Below are 20,206 nucleotides of genomic sequence, written 5' to 3'. Positions count from 1 at the left end.
TTGAATTGTAGATCAAGCTTAGTTGGCTGTGTGGTATCAGCATCCTGTAAAGTTCCAGTGTTCCTGTTGGACACCTAATTGTTTTAATTTAGAACATATAGTTCCATGAATCTTCTGTTCAAATAACTTCTGAAAATATAAGCTTATCGTTTCTACAATAAAAGTGTACTGTTTAACAAAGTAATTCACTGCTGACGCACCTTTACTAACATCCAGTGTAGAAATTGTTTTTGTGGAATGTTTTGTACTTGGAATTGTGGAAGTTCACTGTATGATTGCAGCTTAACTAGTGGACAGTGCTTGCTACTAGAAAGTCTTGCTATAATTTTTAATAGATCATGACCATTTCCCCATTTACCTTTTCTCAGGACCTGTGGATCCCGTACTTCAACGTGACAACTGATATTACTGCATCTGCAATGAGGGTGCACAAGGATGGTAAGTATGTTCGCATTTACAATGCTGTTTGTTTCTGTGTGTAAAGGCTTTGTATCCCATCCATGAGTACTCTGCCTCCTGCCAACAAGATGCTCGTGGCCATTTAAATGACCATGCAGGTTAGAGTCATTTTTCCCTCTAAATGGAATGGTTAAGTGGATTGAGGCAAGGTCTCATCAGGGCAGAGGGACAAATTCCCTTGCACGGTTATTGTTTTACAAGTATCTAAAAGATTTTTACTGAGTTGAAGATAAGTCAGTTCTGTGGATCATATATGGAGGCTGCCAGGGACACCCAGCTTGGTTCTTTTACATGATGAAATGCTGTCAATAGATCCTAGAAGCCATGCAAGCACATGAGAGCTTTACTCCATGAAAATCTGGGCATAGTAAAACAAAACCATGAATACGTTCATGATGCTGCCAAATTATACTTAAAAATCCAACTGATTCACCTACAGGTTAGAAATCTGGTGCCGATGTCTATGTGGCTTCAGTCTTTAATTGAAAGTGATAATCTGAATTTAAACACAAAAGATTCTGGAGATGCTGGAAGTCCAGAGTAACACACACACACACACAATGCTGCAGGAACTCAGCAGGTCAGGCACTATCTACAGAAATGAGTAAACAGGTGGTATTTCGGGCTAAAACCCTTCTTCGGGACTGGAAAAGAAGGGGGAAGATGCCAAAATAAAAAGATGGAAGGAGGGAAAGGGGATTAGGTGGAAGGTGATAAGGTGAAGCCAGGCGAGTGAGAAAGGTAAAAGGCTGGCGAAGTAAGAATCTGATAGAGGAGAGTGCACCATTGATGAAAGGGGAGAAGGAGGAGCACAGGGAAAGGTGATAGGCAGGTGAGGAGAAGAGGTGCGAGGCCAGAGTGGGGAATGGGAAGGAGGGAATCTCTGAATATGTATTTTTTTTTACTTAATCCCAGGATTTGTTTAAAATAGTGGAAGTACAAGCTTGGAGCAGTTGTCTGGAAAAGCCTGACACAGAAGAGTGTGCACTAAAGAAAAACTGATAATTTTTTTTTCAGCACAAACCCCTTTTCCCCATTGAGTCCATCTTATAAGTGGAGATGCATTCCTACAGGATCTCTTTTGCATGTTAAGCCATTTTACCAGCGAAAACAAAGTGACCCACCACTGTTACTTAACAGCTAATTCTAATATTAGATCTTGAATGGTTGTAGCTTGTACAAATGAAACAAATAAGATTTGGATATGATGTCAATACATGATTAGGTTGCCAGTCACAGATGGGTCCCTCCTTTCCCTCCTTCCAGTCCAAGGACATGCTAACTAATTTATTTTTTTTCTCCACCTAAGTTTCATAAGAGCAATTTTTATTACATACATCAAATCTTTGGGTAGTGATTTCCATAATCATGGGGTCTCCTGTACTTGGTTGCCTCTTTCTCTGAGCATGCATTTATTGCAAGTCCATTTTTACCCTGAAATGTTCAGCCTTTCCAACATTTCTTTCTAATCATGATCCTCTTAGAGAGATTTGCATAACATTGAATGACAGGGATGGAGCACCAGCTGACTGATATTTCAGTGTCTCATATCTATTGCCTCTACAAATCGCAGGTTTGAATTTCAATGTAAATCTAATGTTTATAAAAAGTTTCTGCATTTGTTCCTCTCCATGCATTTAGCTGAATTCTTTGCTCTTATCCAACATTTTACAGGAATTTGCAACCCTTGTTGTACAAACCAGTTGTTACATCAAGCAAAGCTGTTAAATTGGCATTGCTGGAGGGCACATTTGTACGAGCCATGGGGTTAGATATAGGGGAATATTCCAGCAATTATTTTGTATTACTGTGCAAAATTGTATCCTGTTTGAATTCTCTGAAAGATAGTTCCCTGATTACACAGTGGTCACTTTTACTGCTCATTGGGTTATGCATCTTGATGTTGCAGAGGCATAGTAGTCAGGAAAAGGATTTTAACTACATCAGCATTTGCTTTTGATGTAGAAGATGGCTTTTTTGAATGGTGCAAGCAAGCTTTGATCCCTTAAGTTTTAACTTATTAAATTCACCTTTCTGGAATGTGATTTTGCAGCTCTGGCAAAAACCTGTGCACATGATCCTGCTAATGCTGGTTTACTCACATGGAGTTTAAAAGCAGCCCAAACTTGGGACTTTAGCTAATTGGTACAAATTAGACCTTGAAAATCAAAGTGCTCACAGGTAAAAGAAAAATTCTGACTGTAATAACAGTGATGCTTTGTGTAGTCATGAAATCAACTGATGTGCAGTCAGACAGGTGTGTATAAAGCAGTAATGCAAGGCAGCAGTGAAGAATGCCAGTGAATGCAGGTGCACCGTACACATTACAAGTGTCACACTGTGTACAAAACACAACAAGTTGTCACTAACCAGTCAGTAGAACAGTACAGCAATATGCATAGACAGAGGTCCAGACTAGCACCACTTCCAGCATTAAAGAATATAAAAAGCAGGCGAAGCTTCTCAGCCCTTCAAGGTGCTCTGTCATTCCATAAGATTACAACTGATCCAATTGCAGCACTAGTTTACACTCTCCATCATGTTTAACTGTCTTGTCAGTTTCCAAGATGTATTCAGGGACACCTCCCCATGCTTCTCAGGGTGGAGAATTCCAGAGATTCATGACCCTCTGAGGGAAGGAATTCCTTTTTATTCCAATTGTAAGTGAGCAGCAACCTACTCTGAGACTATGTAACTTCCATCTAGATATCCCTAACAGGGGAAACATCTTCCCACTGACCACCTGATAATCCCCCATAAAATCTAAATGGCCTACTTCTACTCCTATATTTACCACCTAGTTGGTCTGCAACCCAGTGATATGAATACCAAATTTTCAACCATCAGGTATAATTCTTCCCCTCTCATTTCCCTTTTCCCTACCACCTTTCTTACTTTGTGTTCCTGCTTATCACCCTTTAGCCTCTGTCTGCACCTTCACCCTCTTTCCACATCCTGTCCTCTGTCTGTAATCTTGCATCGCTCCCTAGTTCTCTTATCACCTATAGGTCTGTAGGCCCCTGAATCTCACCTCCTATCCCCACCCACATTTTCTCAAACAATTGTTTTAAGTTCCTTCTCCCTATAACCCTCTATTTCTGGATTAACCCCACTAAGATAAATGTTGTCTGCTCTGATTAGTCACAGTGTGTAGGCACAGAACAATATTAGCAGTAAGAACAAGATCAGTCAAGCTAGTGTTTTTTTTTGGTGTACATACTTTTATGTTGTTTAATGTGAGGTGTGAGCTAATCCAATGATTTCAACCAAATTGGTAGACGTGCTTCCAAAAGTGTATACATATTCATTGTATCTCAGCTTTGAGAGTGGGCAGCACGTGAGTAATGATATCAGCATTAACAGGATAACTGATTTGTGTCAATAAGAGCCTTGCATGATCATTAAGTTATCATTAAAGTGGAACACTTGGGTTTTTAACCAGAAGGTAATACTTTATTTGTATCTCTAACTGGCCTTCGAAACAAGACTTAATGAATAAAAAATCAATTGGATAAGGTGAATGGAACTTGGTTTATGTTTAAAGATGAATAAAGTGAGCAGAATGATCTTACCTTTCAGTGGCTTCTGACCTGACTGGTGCCAACATTGCTCTGTTACTCCCATAGTAACTTGATGTGGCAATTGACTTCCATTTCCAGATCTGTGGAGTCTGTGCTAGAAAAGTGCCAGACTAGGACAACATGTGACCAATCACCAGCCATTAGCATTCCCTTTTCAGTTAATCTTATTACTCATCAGAGAGCATTTTCTGCTGATATAGAATGTCATTATTTGTTCATTCAGAACTTTAGCAGTACATCATTTATAGCAGGTTCTATGTCAACAGAGCTGCTGTTCCATAGAAGGTCCCACACAGTCTCCCTAACCTGTGGCATCTGAAGCACTTGTACCTTCCACATCACCCTTGTACGTCTGCATCTCCCAAACAGCCTGATTGATTTGCTTGTGCATTGTACATAAGTATCCGTGAAGAGCTCCCTGACATTACGGACTTAAAGAAAACCAGAACCAGGAGGCTGCATCAGAAGTAATTGTCTCTCATTATAAAGCAGGTTCATAAGAAATTATGAACTTAAAGGAATAGATTTTTAATCATAGACTCCTTACAGCCATTTATTATTAGCATGCTGTCTCGTACTTAAGATTTAAAAGTTAAATATTGCTCAGTGTTCCTCTTTATTGATTTTTTTCTCATTAACTTCCATTTATTGAACTGAAGCAGATGGAGCCTTAACAGCACAGAAAATTCATTCTGTTCTCTTTAGATCGGGTTTGCTCACCTGATATTTTTCCTTTCTTCTGGAGTTTCTGGGAGATCTTTTAACCATCTTTATTATTGGAGGATGGGTGCCTGCTAGCCCCCTTTGTTAAAACTCCTATCTGATTCTGTCACTGATAAGCTGAGCTGTACTTGGGACATTGCAATCCACAACTCCTTGTTCTGCCCTTGAGAGTGGAGGTTGTACTGTGTGTGTAATGCTCATTTGTGTCTTTGCCCCTCACCATTCCCAAAGCTTTGGTTTCCTGTCTCATTGTGGTGGCATTGCTGCATAACATTCTGCCAAAACCAGCACAGATTCATAACTGTATTAACCCAAAGTTAATCTACGGGTAACCTTTCACCCAACATTGTGTTTTTTTTTATCTTCCTTCCTTCCCCCTAGCTTTTGTTCTAAATCCACTGTTTGACCCTTTCTGTTCTCACATTTCCTTACATTGAGTCAAATGTTCAGCTTTACCTACCATTTACAGGCTCTGTAAAACGACAATGGTGAGTACTAGACAAGAATACAGAAGATCTTTTGTTTTGTCCTGTTTAAAACTGTAAATCTATAGTAGTTCATGATTCAATACTACATAGCCATTGTGATAAATGCATGACCTTGTATCAGGTATCAACCTGGTGGCCCTTAAAAAGAATTATCCCACATTCACTAGAAAATTAGTGCCTTTATCCTATTCAGTAATAAAATCCCAAAGAATAGCAATCCTGATTCACATTGTACATAGATTTGGTGCTATTGATAATAGCAGGCCCAAACAAGGTACCTAGTTTCTTATTCTTACAAATATGTCCATTAGTCTGATAGGTCATTGTTGAAATTCATACAGCATCGTAGGTTGATTAAGGAGTTGATTACATTCTTATAGTTGGAGATTATTATTATTTTTATGCTTTCAATTTATTTTTAACATTCATGAATTATGACATAAACCTGCAACCACCAATATTTTATAGAACTGAAAAGCAATGCTGCAGATGCTGAAAATCTGAAACAAAAACAGAAAATGGTGGGAACATTCGGCAGGTCAGGAAGCATCTGCAGAAAGAACTAGTGTTAATGTTCCTCTGTGAAGGCCCTCTTATCAAAGCTTACACAAATCATGGAATTTTTCCTGATTTTTTTTTTTTCTCTCTATTTGAGGAGTGAGTTGTCATGACTTCCTAGACTGAAGAAGCTTCAGCACCTACTTCTTTTACCATGTGTCATAATGCTCTTTGGTTCCAGTCATTAGGTTTTGTTTGCGTTCAGTGATTTGATCCTTCAGAAAACCACCTTCATATAAATTTATTACCATCATAAATTAATTGAACAGAACAGTATCAAATTGAAATACAAGATTTATATTTTCCCTGCCTGGAAAATTCAGGTTCACAGTTGTAGTGACATAGTCTGTACTTGACATCATCAGCAAAAAAATGCCTTGGAGCTCAAATTCATTTAGACTAGTGGTCACCAACCTGTCGATCTTTGAGACTTTTCCAGTCGATCCCGAAAAAAAAAAGAAAAATAAATACACAAATACTGTTGAGAGATTGTTTCCAGGTTGTGGGTTTTAGTTCCGTTCCTTCTGCCCAGTGCGCATGTGTGTAGCTCCCCCCCCCCCCCCCCCCCCACACTACACTGTGTAATTCAGTGGTCCCCAACCACCAGGCTGGAAGGAAACAATATGAGTCAGTTGCACCTTTCCTCGTTCCCTGTCATGGCCACTGTTGAACTTGAACGCACTCGAGGTCATCAGAAAGCTAAACGCAGTGATACCCTCATGCCGGCAATCTCTGGTTGGCCTCGAGCGGCCGGCGGGAAGTGCCATCGCTACTGGCCTGGAGCGCTGCCTCTGAACCTGTTTAGCACACCAAATGTTCGTGGGGAACCCGGTGCTAAAATATTCGCAGGTGGCCTAATTCAGGCTCAAGTTTTCGTAAGTATCAGAGCAGCTACCTCGCTGCGATCTACTGAAACAAACTTTTGTCGGCCGATAGATCCTACGGGGGTAGTGGGCGGGCCTGCTCCCTGTTACACTCCTCGCTCACTCAATCGCTCTCTTCGGATTGCAGCCGCCGCCCCCGGTACGGGGACCTCAGGCCCTGAACTTGTCCTGTCACCCGACCCACGATCAACCACACCTGGCCAAGTCGTCTGGCGGCGGGCGGGCAGGAGGCTGGAGTTCGGGCCGGGAGGCTGTCCGAGGCAATGAAGCCCTCAAAACTGCTTCGGTACCTTGAGTCCAAGCACCCTGCAATTAAAGACAAATGCGTTGAGTTTTGTGAGCAGCACGGGACAGAAGCTAAGTGCCGAGAGCCGCGAAATTGTGGAATAGACTGGACATAAGGAATCTACTTCGAGTATCACTGTATTCCCGTCGTGTTTAACACCCCCTCCCCCCGTCGGCTGGTCGGCAAGAATATTGTCAATATTAAACCGGTCCGCAGTGCACAAAAGGGTGGGTACCCCTGGTATTCATACATTATTTCTACTTCCGGGTTGCAGGGTTTTACTTACGGTCTTTTCTGCCCTGGTGCGCATGCGTGTAACTAATTGCTCTGGGGTTGATCTTGCCTTGAACTAAGGCCGAGGTAGGGGATCTTGGGCTTAAAAAGGTTGGTGACCACTAATTTAGACAATTATAGAGGTCTAAGGACTGGAGTGACAGGGTACCACCTCCAAGGCTGTTTCTATGCTAACATTATATTGGCCTATTCCAGTTCTGCAGATGGGACGGGGGGAGGGTGGATATTTGTTTCTACAGAGATCTTGCTAATGCAAATTGTCAGAAACAAAGCTAATCTGGCAGCCTATGAAGGAAGCAGCCAAGAAGCCCTAAAGATTAAACCAGTGTTCTGGCCGAGTAATTGGAGACAATTCCATTGTTTTTTTGCCGTCATTCCAAATTGACCATCACATTTCATTGACTGTCCAGGGCAATGCCCAAAATGGGTGAGCTGAGAAAAGCTAAATTCCCCACGACCAAACTGAAATTCATGTAGCAGATAGAGACTAATTTATTAGGAAGTGAAAGATAATCAGATTGGAGTGCTAGAAAGAGTAGGGGTATACACTGCACAATTTCTACTGCAGATGGTCCTGATACAATCAGTGAATATTCCTTTAACAGTATTCTGAGGGGTTACTGAAACCGAATTACAATAGCTATATACACTATGTGGATACAAGACCGGGTCAGGTAGTAGGAAGCTTGCAGTAATTAACTCACCTAACTCTCCAAAGCCTGTCCATGATCTACAAAGGCTCAAGTCAGGAAAGTGATGGAACACTCTCCACTTACCTGGATGATTATGGATTAACAATATTCAAGAAACTTGACATAACAGTCTGCTTGATAGGCACCCATCCACAATAGAACATAGAACAGTCTAGGCCCTGTGGACCACAATGTTAATTTACTTTAAGGTCAATCTAACCCTTCCCCCTACATAATCCTCCATTTCTCTATCATCTATGTGCCTATCTAAAAGTTTCTCAAAGCTCCTTTGAAGCTGCCCCTAGCTCCACCCATGGCAGGGTTCCATGCACCCACCAGCTCTATGTAAAGAACTTAATTCAGACACCTCCATACATTCCTCTAATCACCTAAAAATTATCCCCTCTTGTATTAGCCACTTCCGCCATGAGAAAAAAATCTCAAGTTATCCACTCCATCCATGCCTCTTATTATCTGGTACACCTCTATCAAGCCACCTCTCATCCTTCTTCAGTCTAAAGAGAAAGATCATTAACTCACTTTACAACTGATTCGTAGTAGCAACAGTTTGTACCTTATGCAGAATATACTGCAGTAACTCACCAGGATTCCATAGACAGCGCCTTTAAAGCCCACAACCTCTACCAGCTAAAACAGAGGTTCCAACCTTTTTAATGCCATGAACCAATACCATCAAGCAAGGGGTCCGTGGACCCCAGGTTGGGAGCCCCGAGGTAGGAAAACAAGGGCCGCAAAAGCAGGGAAACACCTTTACCATGAAGCTGCTCTCCAAGCTAACACCATTTTCCTTCTCTGTCACTGCTGTAATTGAAGATTGCTCTAGGTATTTGCAGGTAGTAGATGTGAAGAGTGTGGTCTGTGTACTTAGCTATGCAGTCTGTAGCCCACATTGAAACTGGTTAACAAAAAAATAGCTGATGCTAGAAATATGAAATAAGAAGTGAAAATGCTGGAACCGCTCAGTGGGTCAGGCTGCATCTGTAGAGAGAAAAACAGAATAACGTTTCAGGTCAAAGACTCCTTGGAAGCCGAAATTTATAAAAGGTGGTTCTGCCAGCTGGGCTAATTTAAGGCAGGTAATGATCATGATTGTTCAGTGCATTGTACAGACAGGAAGGAGCAAGGCAGGTTTTTATGCAACATTTAATCTGGGACATCCACACCTTTCTGACTCCTACCCTCACCTCACTTCATTGTGTCCTATATAACCTCAATCTTCAATCTCTGTTGCATAAAAAGGAAGTGTGCATACTGATGGTATAAATCAGTTTGTCAGTGTTAGTGTTGGTTTAAGGTAATTATTGGAATGAAACTTCAGCACAGGAGAGAGGCAATGGCTGAGTAGGAACTGGAGGAGGTGTGTATGGAGGAGTCCAGTGGAAGGCTCAGACGTACATCTCTCAAGTCTGTGAGTGAACCAACAAGAGGGGTTTCAAAATGGTAGTGCTATTTAGCTCCAACCGCTTGTCCTTCTTGCCCCACACCAACAGGCTAAGAAGAAGCCATGTCATTTTGTAATAGTACTCAATTCTGTTGTCAATTTCATGTGTTTATTTTTGTAGATTGACCCATCAGCTGTGCTGAGTAGTGCCAAGTCAGAACTTGAATTGTGATGTAGGTCAAGTGGGAACTGCTATCAGTAAACACGAGTAAATGAGGTACCTAGAGACAAAAAACCTAACTATATCTTCAGGAACAAATAGTTTATTGCCATTTTACGGACTAAGCATTTATCACTTAAAAGAAAATTGGCAAGTTCCTGATGGAATACCTCTTATCCAACAGCAACAAGAGGATAAAGCAAGTAACTAGATCAGCATCAACAATGGATGAAGAAATTTTTGGAAGAGAAGCACCCTTTGTGTAAGGGATAAGCTCAAATAATATCATGGACCTCTGAGCAAGATTCAAATAATAATTATTGAGGTCCAATCATCTCATCTGGGCTGAAGGTGACCTATATAACAACCTAAATAGAAATCAGATTTTAACTTCCTGGTGCTATACATGCTGAACAGAAAACTCAGTCCACAGAAAGAAACAGGAAATCTCCAGTAATGCTCAGTAGTTGCTGATTGGTAGTGATATATCACCTCCTAGGGCAGAAGGATGAGGAGTTGGGGCAGAGCAAGAAGGTATGGAAGTGTGTGGAGATGTGATAAAGCAGGCAGAGTTGAAGGGAGTATCATCTCTCTTGGGTAGCCTGTTGGTTCTGTCAGTGGTAGTTTGGGAAACTGTATGCTTCTTTCGTAAATTGCACTAGGCTTCTGTGTGCTTGCCAACCAAATGTTCCTTCTCCATGTTGAGCAAAGATGGGCCAGAATCTTCCCCGTTTCATTGGGAGTGTTACAGTTCTTCAAGAAGGATTTGAGAACATCATTGAGTAATTTCCCTCATCTGCCTAATGATCTCTTGGAGTTTGAAATTGTGTTTGCTTCATGAAACGGCTGTGAACCTGCAAGTGACATGGTCTGCTTTTTGGGTTTGACACTGGAAGTGTTGGCCTGAGAGAGAGTACTGATACTTGTACACTTAATCTGTCAATGAATTTGAGAATTTTGCAGAGACATCATTGAAGAGATTTTTTTTCATTGCTTTCAAATGCCCACTGTATGTAGTCCAAATCGCAGGAGTATATAGGGCAATGATCCCAACTGCCTGATCGGCCTATGAACTGTGCTGGATTTGAAGTTGGTATCGTCAAACACCCATTCACTAATCAACCAAAAGTTCTGGGCATATTGAAGGAGAGAGTGAAATTCTTCATTAGACATTTGCCTTCATCGAGAGGTGTCTCCTGAAGATGCCCACATTGCACAGATTGCCATCATGGTCCTTTATTGTCAAACATCTGCATTTCATAACAATAGTAGGATGACAGAGACCCTTGTTTTGCAGATACTAAGTGTAGCACCCACTCTCTCAAGATAGCAGTAGCAATGATCTCTACCTTTGGAAACACTTTTTGCAAAAGTGTCACCTACAGACAGATGTCTACAGTTGGAATGATTTTTGTTCTGAAGAATTGGAGATGCTTGTTTATCAAAATAAATTAAAGTTGTAGCCTCCTGCACCCTTTTACCCTAGTTATTCTGTTGGGCTCCTGCCACAGAGGATTGAACAGTACAGCATAAGAACAAACCTTTCTACCAGGTGTCAGTTTTGGTGTCAAATGTAACTAATCCCATCAGCCTGCAGATGAATCATATGCCTGTTCATGAATCTGTCTATATGCCTCTTAAAAAAAATCTCCTTTCACTGCCACATTTGGCAGCACACTCCAGACACCTTCATTGGCCTATAGAGCTATTTATTTTATCTTGAGCTATAGCTGAGTTTCCAACCCAAGCCTGCCTTGCTTTTGCGGTTGATTAGCTCCTGCGTTACTTGGTCATTTTCTTCAAACCTACCTTGGCACACTCTGGTGATAAAACAAGATCTCTACAGAGGGCTACAGAGCAGTTCTGCAAAGTGGAGGTTCTGCAGCCGGTTGGCTTAAGGTCATCAAGTTATCTGTAAGAGAAGAGATAAATTTTATGGGTCCTTCCCACTTATCAGCTCTTCCCTCTCTCAGCTCGCTCCTTCAGTGATTCTGGACCATTTCCCTTTTCACAGCATGGATGATGGGGTCAAAAACTATGTTCAGTGTTGTTCAGGGATGCAGACTGTTACTGCCAGAGGATTGAATATTAAGACCACAGTTTTCTCATTGTGAAACATAAATGATCTGAAGTTAAAATAGGGAACATATCAATACTTACAGGAAATGTATTGGCATGGAACATGTGTAGATGATAAGGGCTAAAGTGAACTCAAGATATTCATTAAATTAAATTTTGTTAGAGGAGAAGAATGAGAGTAAATGTACAATATCCTTGAATTTATATTAGAAAGAGGATTGGTAATCCAAGTGAATCAACAGAAGTAGGAAAATGCCTTGAAATCATCCATGGAAGAAAATTGGGAACACAGTATAAAAGCAGTGAAGTGTTTCCCCATCTGTATGTGTGCAGTTGGGTATTGTGTATTTCTAGATAGTCTCTTCAGGAAAAAAAATTATACCCACTGAGAGAGCAGAAAAGAAATACATGACCCGTGAAAAGATGTTCGTAGTACAGAACAAAGTTGTTTGGTCCATCTTGGTAGAGTAGCTGGTATCCACTTGAGGGATCTGATAGAGGTGCAAGTAAAAGAGGTACTTTCAGGACTAGCCAAACCAAGTAAATGTAATGCATTTTGTACATGGTGCACACTTCAACCATGCATATCAATATAGAGGGAAAAATATTTAAGGTGACAGATAGGATTCCTGGCAAGTGTGTTGCCTTGTCCTGGATGTCATTGAACTACATACATTTAGTTAAATGGTGAATGTTCCATCATTGACTCCTGATCTGTGGATAGTGGAAAGACTGGTGTATCAAGTTTTAAGTCACTGAATACAGCTTAATCAGTCTCAGACCTACTTGTGTAGTCTCAGTATTTATGATTTTTTAATAATTTTACATATGAACTAAATTTCTCCTTGTCAACAAAACTGTTTCCCTGATAGCTATCAAATAGATAGTGCCTGTAATTTCACAAGAAAATATGCTAGCAATAAATAAAACTGAGATAAGACAGATGTATGCCCTGTAGAATTCTGTGGACATAGCTACACCACACCTTCCTCCACCGAGCCTACCATCATCAATAGGATTTTCATTTAAAATGTCACTGTAAATTTTAAAAGGAGCAATAAAGAACAGGGTAAAACTGCTAAGACATGTATTCCCTTCCTCTTCCCATGTCCAAAACTTGTCATACTTAGCTGCATGACTTCAAGGTAAAATTCATTTTGACTTTATTAGCTGAAGGAACTGCACCATAAAATTCCATGGATGGCCCTCCTATAGCTCTCTATCATGCTCCTTCTCTCAAAATCGGTCTGAGTTTGTGGTTTATAGTCAAAAGTATTTTATATTAATACAACTGTTGCAAAACTCTTGCTTTGTTCATGGCACTGTAGTTGGTTAATTACATTATACAGCAGATTTCTAAAATATTGCGGCTACACCTCAAAGCAAACCAGCCACCACTTAAAGTAAATCTCTATTCCACTCAGGATGACAGAGCAGTTTAGCATACTTGTGAGGAACTTTCTGAAACAGTGATGCCCTCCTGACTCTTCAAAGAGTTCTCCTTGTTGATGTTTATGCTGCCATCATGCTTTTCATCTTTGCCCATGTTCCTTCATTTCCTTTTCCCTCCCATGCTGTTCCACCTTGCTGTTCGTTTTCTTACTCTTCATCTTCATCCGGCAGGCAGCATCTGGCGTTACGTCAGAGCGAGTGCATCTTACGTCCCTTATTTGCCTCCTCTCTGTGACCCCAAGGACGGGCATTTGCTTGTGGATGGATGCTATGTAAACAATGTCCCAGGTCAGCACTACAATCACTTCCTATCTACACTGGCCAGGTGGTGACATTCAAAACTTGTAGTTCAAAAGGAAACAGCATTTGGGTGTTTGAGATCTGTTGTCATCCTATTGATAATGAACTATCTGGATATGTTATAAATCCTAAAAGTATTGAAAAAAATCATTAAACAGTGGGAACTAATATTCGTTGCATTTTTAACAGGACTGTATCAGTGTTCCATGTTCAACAGTCAGATGCCTCAAACTGTCTTGTGTCCTTCTGAACCAAGTCTCTCTATGAAGGTTTATAGTCCTTCAGCCCAGGAAAGGGCTGGGAGGTGGCTAAGTCTTACGTATGGAACCATCTTGTTCATTGGCAGCTGTGCTGCAAAGCTCTAATCTACACAGCATCAAAAGGGTTTAACAGCTTTCAAGTTGGTCATAGTTGGGTTTTATTATGATACATGGTCGTGAGATGGTTAATTGCCCAATCTCCAGGTGACTCAAATTTTTCTTTTCATTGACCCCATTAATCAAATTATTATTGCTATTTAATTGCTGGGCATGTAATAATGGCCTGCCACATCTAAAACAACTTCAAAAATGTATGATGGCCAGATGTTCATAAACTGTATCAGTAAATAAATCAAATTCTTCATTAATCTACCAGACAGTGGAATCACATTCTTCCCATCAGATGGAATCAGCAACTCACACCGATCATCTCACTCTCAACTGAGTTCTTCAATCCCAGAATTGAGTGATGATAAATGAATTAGAATTTGGGGGTAGTGAGATAGGTTTCAAATAAGTGCTGAGTGCTAATTCCCTCCACTAACAAGTGTGTTTCTCCGGGTGTCCAGTTTTGTCCCACATCCCAAAGAAAAGTGCAGATAGGTAGATTAATGTGTAGAATCAGAGAGGTGGGAGGAGTTGCCCTGGAGAATGAATTGCATCAGGAATTTTTTAAATAAAAATTGGTATTCAGTGGTTGGTGTGGAATCTTTGAGCTGGAGGGCCTGATTCTGTACATAACAGAGAACTGAGCTTGTTCAGGTAATTCAGAGGGGAATAGTACAGATCTACACAAGAAGCATTTTTTCCAGGGATGATAAATGCATGGGTAGAGATCAGATGCAGAACCATAGGAGGAAAGTCAAAGGATTCACACATTACTGGTGTGAAATTGATGGTGCCACCGTTAACCGACTTGAGAAGGCATCCTGCAGCATTGCTGGCACATAAAGTTTAATTGGATTTGTTGTCAAACTTTGTTCTTCTTGAACAGATGACCAAGTACTTCATCAGATTGGTAGATGTTAAACTCGTCTCCCTGAATGGGTTAAATGTTCTAAAGGAAATTCCAGGAAAGCAAGGAAGACAGAAAAGGCCAGATTTGGAAGAACTCTCAGATCTTTGAGGGGTGGGAAAGTTAGTGGGAATAGTTCTTTCTTTAGCAATGTATAGATTAGAAATTATCCACTGAAGGAGGAAGCAATTGTACTGATTATTGGGGGTATGGAGATTCCATTGTAACTGAAAATTAATCGTTGACAGTCCTCACAAATATTAGCTATTCTACTTATAAAATACAACTCCTTTATCACCATGAGTTTGGTGCAAAACTTTTGTCTTCCCCCTCCCCTCCCTCTTGCCATCTCCACCTGTTCTTCGGAAGCAATTGGTGTACAGCAGACATTACGCTGCAGTGGTTGTGATGCTGTGGAGATTTCCATAGGCCTGTGAGTAGAAAGCTGTGACCTCCCCTTCTCCACACCTCTGCATGAGGAAGTGGAGGTAGGTGGTGGGTCCACACACCTGTGCTCTTCTAGGCCTCTGACTGCATCTGTTCCTCGTGTGGTTAGGCTCGCTGTGGCGGTACGTGCGAGCTAGCATGTCCCTCTCGGGATACCTGCCACCACTCTGTGACCCAAAGGATGGACACTTGCTAATGGATGGAGGATACATCAACAACCTGCCAGGCAAGTATGTGACAATAGGAGAGCAAAGGCCAAAGGTGAGATCTGAATAAGCTTCTTGATTGCAAAATAAGTCAAGTTAAGGCACTTGATATTTTGAGTCAAAACACTTCTCTTGAAATCATTGTAGCCGCGAGAAAAATGAAAGCCAGTCAGCTCTCGTTGTTTAACATGTAAATACCCAATTGTATCTGGTCACCTTGCACAATTCACAAATCTAGGTTTACCACAAATGAATTGGTCCAGAATAATTTCAGTCCGCCAGTTTTTTTATTGACAATCTAATTATCTTGCTACATAATCAAACTCCTGGTTTCCATGGGAGTATCTGTGTTTGGCATTTCAGAATCAGATTTAATATCATTGGCATATCTCGTGAACTTTTAAACAAAAAGTGAATTTGACAAAAAAAGAAGTGCCGGAAATGCAGAGGTGTAATTATGATTAGCTGATAAGAATCTGAAATCCCAGTTTGTCATAATGCAACTGTGGTATTGTATCTGGTGTAAAAAGAATGCCTCCTCTTAGTAACAGAGGTGCACATGCAGTGTTTGTAAGGTGGATGGACAGGGAAGGGATCATGTAAGAGTGGCTATTGCTTGGTTAGTCAATGTTTACTCAAGAAAACACCAGCAACATTTTACATCTTTTGCTTAATGTGGATAGTTTTTGTGTAAAATTGAACAGAAGGAACCCACATCGATTAGGATTTTAATTCATCTTCTCTGCAATTTGTCATAGTTCATGATATTCCCAAGTGAGAGGTGAGTTGGTATCTGGTAATTGTTCTTGGGTTACCAGGGTAGAAATGTTGGGGAGCTAGAGATATATAACTTATTTGAAACCGGGAATAGATGCCACACACAGGACCTTGCATTGTACATTCCTGTCCTGTGCTTTCGTTTCTCAATAGTATCGAAAATACAATTGAAACGAATGGAAGTTGTCAAAAAATGCAGTTGTGAAAATCTATATAAAAGATTAGATAAAACAACATGCCAGGCTGCAGAAGAGTTATCTTTAACAATGGTACACCACATTAGGGTTTACAGCAATAACACAATCTGTAAAGGCAGTAATACATCCTATATTACAGAAGATGGCGATCTCAGTCTTGCAGTTACTTTGACTATGGCCCTATTGCTATATGATGCAATTAAATTACCAACCTTAGTCCCCTGCAGTTCTGCCTGCTTCTCAGTTAATTTACCACTGGGTCAATAATTTGCTTTAAATAGATAAGCATGTACACAAAGATGTGAACCAAGATCCCGCCGCTGCCTGTAAGGGGTTTTTACATTTTCCCCGTGACCACTTCGGTTTCCTGCAGGTGCTCCAGTTTCATCCAATAGAACAAAGACATACCAGTTGGTAGGTTAATTGGTCATTGTAAATTGTCCAACAATTAGGCTAGGATTAAATGAGAGGATTGCTAGTGGCGTGACTCAAAGAGCAGGAAGGGCCTACTCCACACTGTATCGTAATAAAATAAAACAACTGTTGGGCATTGGACATCTTCAGCTTACTAAACTGTTGGATGAGATCATATGTCATTTGATTTTAGCTTCAAGTCTGCACTCTGGCCAAACCCAGGTAAGCTTTCCGTACCCACTCACCACCCAACCCTCTTCTCTTCCCACGCACCCCCCCCCCCCCCCATCCCGATGGATCCAATGGTCAAGAAACTATTGGATACTGCCTTAAAAACTTACGACGATTCTCTTTCTGTTGCACTTTGATCTAGACAGGTCCACAGACTTTTCTCCATCTAAGAAGGGAAAAGCTCATTTTAGAATCTGGCACTAAAGGAACCATTCTTTCCAAATCCACCCTATTAACATCACTGAGGAACTTGTACATTTCAGTCAGATCTCCAAGACTGCAACAATTACAAACCTCATCTGTCCAATTTTTCTTCATCAGTCAACCCAAACATTACGGACATCAGTCTCTTAACACTTCTCTGAGCTCCTTCCAGTTCATTAACATCTTTCTTTTCTTTTTTTTTGTAATTTTTTTATTGAAGTTCATCATCAAACAAACATTTCCGTAAGATGTATTTCAGACATTGTACATATATATCATATAATCATATCACAAATCTCCACAAAGTATTTATCTGAGCTATACACTTATAGAAAAGAGTGGAAAGAAAAAAACAAGCAAAAGGAAAAAACTACATGCAAGTGGAAAGTGATCTTTTTTTACAACATATTCATTGATTTGTGAGAATAAAATCAGGCCTTTGAGGCATTATGTAGTTAAACCATTTTTCCCAGTATGAATCAAATTGTTCCAGCTTATGATTAACAGATGCTGTTATCTTCTCCATTTTGTAAATGTCCATTGTAATTTCCATCCATGTATTTAAAGTTGGGCTTTCCTGTGATAATCATTTCCTAGTAAGAGTCTTTTTACCAGCCACCAACAGTATATTCATTAAATATTTATCTCTTTTCAACCATTCTTGAGGTATATATCCAAAATATATGGTCTTACTCTGTAAGGGTATTTCACATTTAAAGATGTCTTGTAGGGCATTGTGTATCCCCTCCAATAGTCTTTGATAACAGGGCAGTCCCAAAAAAATATGATAATGATTTTCATTTTGATTTCCATAATTTCTCCAGCAAACAGGGAGGTTACTATCATAATGGGATTTCTAAGAGGGTGTAATAAAATATCTTATCAAGTTTTTCCATCCAAACTCCCTCCATTTCTGCGAACTGGTACACTTCCATTGATACCTCCATATTATTGTCCATTCTTCCTCACATATAATTATCCCTCCTTCCTTCTCCCATTTTGTTTAAATGTATGAAATCGAATGTGTTTTAAGATTTGACAACCCCTTATACATGCTTGAAATGATTCTACTACCGTTATCTGAATTATATGCTTTCCTAGTGAAAACACGAGGAAATCTGCAGATGCTGGAAATTCAAACAACACACACAAAATGCTAGTGGAACACAGCAGGCCAGGCAGCCTCTATAGGAAGAAGCACTGTCTACGTTTCGGGCCCAGACCCTTCGTCAGGACTAACTGAAAGGAGAGATACTAAGAGATTTGAAAGTAGTGGGGGGAGGGGGAAATGCGAAATGATAGGAGAAGACCGGAGGGGGTGGGATGAAGCTAAGAGCTGGAAAGTTGATTGGCGAAAGTGATACAGAGCTGGAGAAGGGAAAGGATCATGGGACGGGAGGCCTCGGGAGAAAGAAAGGGGGGGGAGCACCAGAGGGAGATGGAGAACAGGCAGGGTGATGGGCAGAGAGAGAGAAAAAAAAACAAACAACTAAATATGTCAGGGATGGGACCCCACCTGTGTTCCACCAGCATTTTGTGTGTGTTATATGCTTTCCTAAATAGCTCTATCAAGCATGTACTTGCCTTGGTTACATTTTTAAGCGAACATCTTTCTTTTCCAACAGAAAGACTAATACTGCACAAAGATTTTCAGTTATTGCCTCTTAGCTTGCTAATCCCACATTACCCTCCCTACTTTTGTATTCAGTTCCCATAGCAATAAACAATAACATTTTGGTGGTTTTCCTAACAGATCAAGTGGCTCCTGGAATTCCTTGGCCATAAACATTTTTCTATCTGGAACGTAAACTGTCTTCCAGCAAAAAATACAAACAAAAAGTTTGACTAACTGCTTTCAATGCATGCTTCTTTTCTCAGATTTTCTGAAAGTTTTCAGTGCCTCCAGTCATTCTCTAGCTAATTATAGATGTAATTCCAAGTTCAAGTTCAGTTGTTACTCAATCATACATGAATGCAGCTAAAAAGACTGCATTCCCCCATAGTGCAAAACATAGTACTAACCATCATGAACAGCACAAAGCACATAATATAACCCAAAATGTTATGGCCCACAGCAATCCATAGACAAATGCAATCCAGCTTGCCTTCCACCGAGCAAACACTGGAGAGCAGCACCATCAAGGAGGGGCCAGCCCCCACTCCCGTGTGGGCATCACACCACACTGCCTCCAGCATGTCCTTTACTGGGTGTATGTAACAGGCAACACCCTGGCATGAGGCCTAGTCCATGATACAACTGATGGCACGCCAACAAACCGGTGGAATAGACTTGCAGTATTCCATATTACCAATGTCAAAAAGGGTCATAATGGAAGATGTTAGAATAAGACACACAGAATTCCCTATTTCCATTTCTCATGCATAATTTCATAATTTTAAGAAATCTTTCTGAACCAAGAAAATTTCAAAACACTTGTATAATAGATCTGCAAAAAAAAAACTACTCTTTGGGGTTGTGTAGTGTTTCAGCTCATTATTTTCTTCATTATGATTTATGTGGATTTTTATGCATCTCTTTCATGAATTACTTTAAGATCTTCAGCCTGCTGATGTCTCTCTATTCAAAATACTGATGAAGACACCCATGATTTGCATATTTCCATTTTCAATATCAATATTATGATTTTAAAATCTTGACAGGCGCCACCATAAATGTTTATAAATGTTGTATGTTTATTTTAATACCCCTTGCCAGCTCAGTCTCATTCTGCTCTTCTTAAATTGTGTTTCCTCATCTCTTGTTTTATTTTATATAACACATTTGACAGACTTTGTTCTAGTTTTTACATTTTTATACTTTGAATAGTTGTTCCTTTGTTTTTTTTACTCACGGGTGTATTTTTGTTTCGGGTAGAAGGGTGGCTTACATCTCTACCGAAGGAGGTGTAAGACGGCCCTTTCATCCACTAGCCTGCAGCTTACCTTTGGACAAGGTGTAGCACCTGCTTAGCACCCCCCCCCCCCCCGCCCCGCGATCAGGGTCATTTGAACCCATGGGAACAGGTGGTGGATAGTC

The 20,206-nt window shown here is 40.5% G+C and overlaps 1 protein-coding gene across 6 annotated transcripts in view; it reads left to right on the top strand.

The window, feature by feature from the left end:
• pnpla6 (patatin-like phospholipase domain containing 6) overlaps nucleotides 1-20,206 on the top strand; it is a 204,031-nt gene that overhangs the window by 147,992 nt on the left and 35,833 nt on the right. For 3 of the 6 annotated variants that reach the window (XM_073069197.1, XM_073069195.1, XM_073069194.1), the window contains 3 exons: nucleotides 369-438; nucleotides 13,290-13,406; nucleotides 15,250-15,366. In XM_073069197.1, the coding sequence (XP_072925298.1) occupies nucleotides 369-438; nucleotides 13,290-13,406; nucleotides 15,250-15,366 (304 nt within the window). The remainder of the gene's footprint in view (nucleotides 1-368; nucleotides 439-13,289; nucleotides 13,407-15,249; nucleotides 15,367-20,206) is intronic. The other 3 variants (XM_073069199.1, XM_073069198.1, XM_073069200.1) reach the window with 3 other exon arrangements.

The sequence above is a fragment of the Hemitrygon akajei genome, chromosome 16 (assembly GCF_048418815.1).
Source record: "Hemitrygon akajei chromosome 16, sHemAka1.3, whole genome shotgun sequence".
NCBI classification, from domain to species: Eukaryota; Metazoa; Chordata; class Chondrichthyes; order Myliobatiformes; family Dasyatidae; genus Hemitrygon; species Hemitrygon akajei.
This window is presented reverse-complemented; position numbering and strand designations above follow the sequence as displayed.